This window comes from Leuciscus leuciscus (genome assembly GCF_965113295.1).
Source record: "Leuciscus leuciscus genome assembly, chromosome: 24".
In the NCBI taxonomy this organism is placed as follows: domain Eukaryota; kingdom Metazoa; phylum Chordata; class Actinopteri; order Cypriniformes; family Leuciscidae; genus Leuciscus; species Leuciscus leuciscus.
The window spans coordinates 25889750-25896658 of NC_138723.1; the positions used below are offsets into that span (position 1 = coordinate 25889750).

Here is a 6909-nt window from a genome sequence, read left to right on the forward strand (position 1 = left end):
ACGGACTCGGGTCAGTAAGAGCTGTGCATGTAAACCTCACTCCCCTGGCCTCAAGAGGTACCTCCCACTCCACAGTAACTCCGGTTTGAATCCCGCTCAGAGCCGGTTGAGTAGGACCAGTTACACCCAGTTACAAGAATATGGATTTTAAAATGTTTTCAAACGTTCGGCACTTACAGAACCCAGCACGTTTGCAGATCAAGCTGGTTTAACTACATTACATTTGGCAAATCTAGTGCAGATGTATGATGACTGGCCCTGTGTAGAGGTTATTTTTGAGCCCTTCTGTTTGGAACAACCCTACAAAATGGCTACCACACTCTCAGAAAAAAAGGTACAAAACCTGTCACTGGGGGCAGTGCATGTTAGTACCTCAAAGGTACATGATGGTACCAAAAGGTACATATCAGAACCTTTTTAAAGGGTACCGTACAGTGACAACTTTTGTACCATTTTTTTTCAGAGAGTGCTGTTCCTTGGTCACCCTACTTGCAAGTGTATGTAAAACTTATGTGTTAGTAGCTCAATATGAGAGGCATTTAGCAGCACCAATCGATTAAAATATGTCATGCCCAAGAGTGGAAATGCAAGCTTGTTTTACAAAATCCACATGGTATAAAAATTACTAAGCAAGGTATTAAGGCCATTGCACACTGAGTCCGAAATTTTCGTATGCGTTTTTTCGTGTTCGTCAGCCTTAAAATTCGTCACGCACAGAAACCTTGCACACTGAGTCCGATGCGTATTTATTAAACCTTTGCGGAAAAAAACGCAAAAAATACAAAATGGATTCGTCAAGAAGTGAGGATGATTTTGTTGCCCTCTTTCTTCTTAAAAAGAGAATAATAAAGAGGAAATATTGGGTCCATCCAATCCTGAGATTGCGCCGAGAGGAAGGAGAGTTTCACCTCCTTATCAAGGAGTTGCGAAATTATCCCGAGCGATTCAAAATTTACCTCCGAATGTCAGTGGAACAGTTTGATGCTTTGCTAGCGATACTGGAGCCACATATTAAATATAAGACCACCAATTTCCGTGAACCAATCGATCCTGAACAGAGACTGGCAGTATGTCTTTACGCTGATTTCACGCAGCCGCCATTTTGAAATCGAAAGTGAGGCTCCGGTGGGTAAAACCCCGGAAGTAAAGATAAACAACAATGCCTTGGATTACCAACCTGAAGCTGCTGCCGCGATTTACACTATTGGATGTTATTATCCATATATATAGTTCATTCCTGCTTCGTTTTTTACATTCTGAATTATATATATAAAAAATATTTTATTTATAAATGAATTTCACTGTATTTAGTCTAAAGTATGAAAGAAATGTTTGTACATTTTTAGAATTGACACAACATCATTAAACACAACAATACGCTATCACATTCACGACTCTCCTGTGATTAAAGGCGACACTTCCGGTTTTCTTCCCACCGGAGCCTCGCGTTCGATTTCAAAATAACGGCTGCGTGAAATCAGCGTACACGCGCGCGGCCGGCAGAAACGCTGGGCAGACAGAACAGCTGTATAAGTTACAGGTTATATTTTATTCAATGTCTTTGTAATCCGCATTTTGTTTTTCATACAGTACTTGTGCTGCAAGACAAAGTGTATCAACTTGTCAGACGTCATTCTGGATTTTTTGTCGTTCGCTTGTACGGTGGCTCTGAATTGTCAAAAAACCTCTCAAAATACTGGCTGTGGATGCGAAAAACGCAGAAAATCGAACCCGATCCGAATTGTTTTATTACGGACGAAAGTTTCGTAGACAGTGTGCAAGCGTGATTGACATAACGTGAGGTCGATTTTTTTTTTTTACGTGCGAGAATTTCGGATGCGAATTTCGGACTCAGTGTGCAATGGCCTTTACAATTAACAGAATATTTGTGAATATGGTGAAAAACAGAAGCAATGAATATAATATCTACTTAATTAACATATTTACAATAAAAAAATGACTCCGGTAAACATCTTTAGCAGTCACATTTACACATTAAATGGCTTTATTTTCCAGTTAGGTGATGTTTATCTTCAGTTGATTGCATGAACTTGTATAACAGTGTGTTTTACTCATGAAAACATAGCAGCAAAATAATATGGTGCTTTCAGAGGCGATAAAACACTCTTTAAATTACAATAACACTAAATCTGGGCAGCAAGAACTGAGCTGACAGATAAGAATTCTGTTCATGGTGTCACCACACATGAAATAACCTCACAATGAAAAACATCATTTCATTTTTTTCTTTTTCTCTGTGCTTCTGTATTTAGCATTACATATCACTTCAATCAAGAGTAATGGGCACAAAATACCTCCCACATATCCACATATATTCATGCAATATACAAAAAGGTTTGTTGCCCTTTTGTTTCCATCAGTGCCTTTACACTTCGCGCATTTTAAAGCAGAGTTCTGAAACAAGGTAAAAACATTTCCATCTGTGTAAATCATTACTGACAAAACATATGAGAAGGTTTAAATGACAATAAAAGTGAATTAAGAGTCATATATGTTAAAAATAAATAAATATAAGAATTAAAAAAAATCACTAATAAATTTTTTATTCAAAGCAAACATTAAGATTTCTTACATATATATATATATATATATATATATATATACAGTTTCTACAAGGCACCTGTGGTTTGATGTCGAATGATGTCAAGTATATAGTATTAATAATGGGAACATATACATGGGCTTTAATGCTCTTTTGAATTAATTTATTCCCAGATATGTGTAATAAATCCTGTACTGTGTGTCTGGTATTGATTTATTGATTAATTAAAAAATATATATATTCTGGCTTTTTTGAGTGACACTCAAATGTCATGCTGCAAGCCCAGATGTGGTTGATTTGCATGCAAAGTTTTAGGCTCTGCGGATTTCATGTAATCCTCCATGGATGCAAGACAAAAGTATCCGGTGACAAAATCTCCACTAACCCATTAAATGAGACCCTCTGCTGGTGGATACACAAAATTTGGTTAAGAGTCCAGCCACTATATTTTAAACCTGAAATGTTCTGGCTTTATAATCCTCATCATCCTGTTACACCATTAAGACAAAAAAGTATGTTTATCCTTTGACAGCCATTCAAAAGTAGCTGTTTATTCTGAAATAATGTTTGCGAGCAAAATACAAACAAGTTGAAAAGTTCAGAAATGTTTGGGGACTGGTTATCTATGAAGCAAAGATGGCAGCATCTGGGTCATGTACTTATACAGTAGAGTTGAATGTGCCAGCTGAGCAACTTGAGCCATTGAGAAGAATGGCAATGCTACAGCCTTCTCCTGGGATATAGAACTCCTCAATCCTTCACTCCATCCAGGCTCCTATAACTCTGTGGGAGGCTGTAATTCCATTCATGTCCTCAAGGAGAATTCCCTGAATACCATTAGCCGCCCCTTGAGGCATTACAGCAAAGCAGCAATCTTTCCGCCTGTTGGTCACATCTCGGCTCCCGTTGGATACTTTGTTTGGGGGCGGGAGAGCAAAGTGCGTGTGACACATCTCCAACCCAACAGAGTTGCAGGAGCCGCAGGCCATAGCGGCCTGGAAGCCCCTCCGGAAGTTCTCGTTGAAGAAGCCGTAGATGATTGGATTAACCCCACTGTTGAAGAACGCCAGCCAATGAGCTACAGGGAAAAGATAGCTGCTCAAGAAGTCAATCTGTTGGCGGTCCAGATCCTGATAGTCCGTAAGAAGCATCAAAGTCCAAAGCGGCAGCCAGGACACCATGAAGAGAACGGCAACCATGATGAGCATCTTGATGACTTTCATCCTCCTCCTGGAGCGAGCTCGATTCTCACGTAGGTTGTTGGAGAGTTTGGCAGCGATGCAGCCGTACATGATGCTTATTAGACCCAACGGGGCCAGATACACATGGATGAAGATAACTGTGGTGTAAACTCGCCGCATGCTGGCTCTCGGCCAGTCCTCAAAACACACAAACAGTGGGTAGATCTGGTTGTCCTGCACCATGTAGATGTCATCCAGGTGAATGACGGTCAAGGTTGCAGCGGAAGGAAAGATGATGGCAAAAGCCAGCAGCCAAATGAAGATGATGGCGAAGAGCGCAGTGACCGGCCTCAGGCGGTGATGGAAAGGGTAAACAATGCCGGTAAACCTGTAGAAAGACACGTGTAATGCTGAAGTACTCAGTTAAAAACAGGGACATTATCATTAACTAAAAAAAAACTGTATTCTGCTGATATTTTAGACATCTCATGCTTGATGCTGTTGCTTGTGCACTTGATTAATAAACTAATAGACACGGTACTTCCTTGAAAATGAATTCCAGCACAGCGCTACAACCATAATGAATTGACCCTTCACAATAGATAATGCTTCACAATAAACTCTGTTAGAGAGCTACATATGACAATATATCTGTTCAACACAAATGTTTTGCAACATTTCAAGTTCTCGCCATCTCCGAAAAGCCAAGACAATGTTGATTCTTGTTTTATTACAAGCTCTGGAATGTTCTCTTTTTGCCAGCAGAAGCTCCTTTGTTTGGCCTTTAAAAAAAAAAAGATTTAGCTGATCCATGTCAATCTTTCTCACTTGATGTGGCACTTGATGTGTTCTCACATTTACGGATTGGACAAGAGTGACGCATGTACGCTATTTCCTGTGAAAAGTATCCTGTCCGGTCAGAAATATCGAATTTATAACAGGCTTACCATATATGAGTATGACAAAAACTAATTTTTGGAAGAAGATGATATAAATGATTGTATTAAAATAAATTATTTTGTTATTTAAAAAAAAGTTGCATAGTGTTCCTTTATAAAATAATGATCAAACTCTAAAGTAAAGTATCATGATTGGTTGGCATGCTCAAATAATGCATTAAACAAACACTGGAACAAAATTACAGATTGGGATTGTACACTAATACATCCATTAGCCTACTATGAAGGTGAAGTTTATAATAACGCAGCAAGAATGATCAAAGAATGCTTTTTGAGGTTGCCAATTTTCCAGCAGCAGTGTTTTGTAGTCCCTGAGTGCACTAGTTGCAAATTATACCCAAAAAATAACCACAGACCTTCCCATCTCTCTGGCACAAAAAAACATATTTATTGCACTACACTGCTTTACCAAGAATAATTTTTTAATGAAAATGTTAAATTGGTCCAGTTTCACAGACAAGGCTTGGATTGAGCCAGAATTAGGCCTTAGTTTAATTAGGACATTTAAGTAGCTTTTATTAACATGCCTTTGCATCTTGAGACAAAATAAATGTAAAGATTCAGTATATCAGTGCAAATTGCTTTAGTTAAAACAGCTCAATAATGCATTTTAGTCTTGGACTAGGCTTATGCCTTTTCTGTATGTAAAATTACTAATCATTACCTATCGACTGCTATGGCAACCAGGGTGAAGACAGAAGCAGACACTGACATGCCCTGGATCAGGTTGCTCATAGTGCAGGTGATCTGGCTAAAAGGCCAACCTGTCGAGAAATCAAGGACAGGATTGTCACATGAAGCAGAAATCTGACGACTGTGATTATGATGATACTGATATGAAAGTTATGATATTGAATATGACGGTCACACTCATGAAGATGATGATGAAGATGCCCCCCCCACACACACACACACACTGACCTGAAATGAGGCTGTCAATCAGTGTGGTGGGCACACAGAACATTCCCACCAGCAGATCACTAATGGCCAAGTTCAGGATGAAGAGATTAGTGACCGAACGCATGTTGCGGTTCCTGATGATCACCAGGCAGACCAGTCCGTTCCCCACGACACAAAGGAGCAGCACCAGCAGGTATGAGAAGATGTAGCTGACCGCCATCCCTGCCGAGTGGATGTAATACGGCAGGAGCGTGAAGTTGTCCGAAGTGAGGTTGTCAGCAGAGAGGTTCATGGTCATTTAGTCTATTTTGGATCTTGAAAAGGGAAATGACAATTTATTCTGATAAGATATTCATATTGGTTTGATCAAATACTGCAACAACAACAAACAAAAAAAACTGTCCACAATTTATTGATGATGAGATATCTAAATGATGAAAATATCTCAACCACACCACAAAGGACTTTCTTGTTTAAAAATGAACTTCCTTTTAATCAATTATTAATTGGTCAGATAATTTTTAACAGGAGGACAAGAGCTGGTGCTGGTGTAAACTGTGTTGTAAAATAGTGAAAATTATATTCATATATATATATATATATATATATATATATATATATATATATATAGTTTAGGTTTCAATAATTGCATTACAAATTCTTAAAACAATAGTCAATTATTTTTTTTACTGTTGTGCATACGTGTTATTCAAAGTATAATCACGAGACTTTATTCAGCTCAGCATATAGCCACAGAGTATGACCATTTCAATTTCGTATTTTAAAAGTTTTAATGAAAACAAAAAAGTCTTACAACATAGCATATCATAGAAAAGATGATATCAGTCGAAAAGCGAATAGGACTGCTCACCTGTTGCGTGTGTGTGGCTGTGTTAAATCCACTCGTGTGATGAGCAGGTTGCTGTGTTCTGTGTTCTGGCTGCAATGCGCAACTCTCACTTCATCGTAAAGCGCAGTGATCTGAAAACATGCGCGCGACGTGACAGTAGATTCCACTAGTGCGGTGACAGCTGGATGTCAAGCGAGTGACGTCATCGATCATAATAGTTTTAATCACGTAACACGAAAATGTCATTTAAACGTCCAGTTGCATCATACAGTAGCCTACAGTTAATAATTTAGGCTACTGGATGTTTTACCCTAGTGGATTACGAATTAATAAGTAGCCTACGCTATATGATTGCCTATAGTTCGGCTATAAATTAACAAAGTTTCAGCTACAACTAATCATTTAAAATGTAACCACAACGATTCCGGTTGTAGTCTTTTAGTAGCCACATTTGAG

At 38.7% G+C, this 6909-nt stretch overlaps 1 protein-coding gene across 1 annotated transcript; it reads right to left on the reverse strand.

Annotated features, from left to right (window-relative positions):
* Positions 1-1993: 1993 nt before the first annotated feature.
* Positions 1994-6612, reverse strand: npffr1l1 (neuropeptide FF receptor 1 like 1). Its single transcript, XM_082157869.1, has 4 exons — positions 6475-6612; positions 5625-5917; positions 5368-5467; positions 1994-4132 (listed from the first exon to the last, which is right to left on the reverse strand). The coding sequence occupies exons 2-4, from the start codon at positions 5899-5901 to the stop codon at positions 3322-3324; spliced, it is 1188 nt and encodes a 395-aa protein (XP_082013995.1). The 5' UTR covers positions 5902-5917; positions 6475-6612; the 3' UTR covers positions 1994-3321.
* Between the last annotated feature and the right edge of the window lie 297 nt (positions 6613-6909).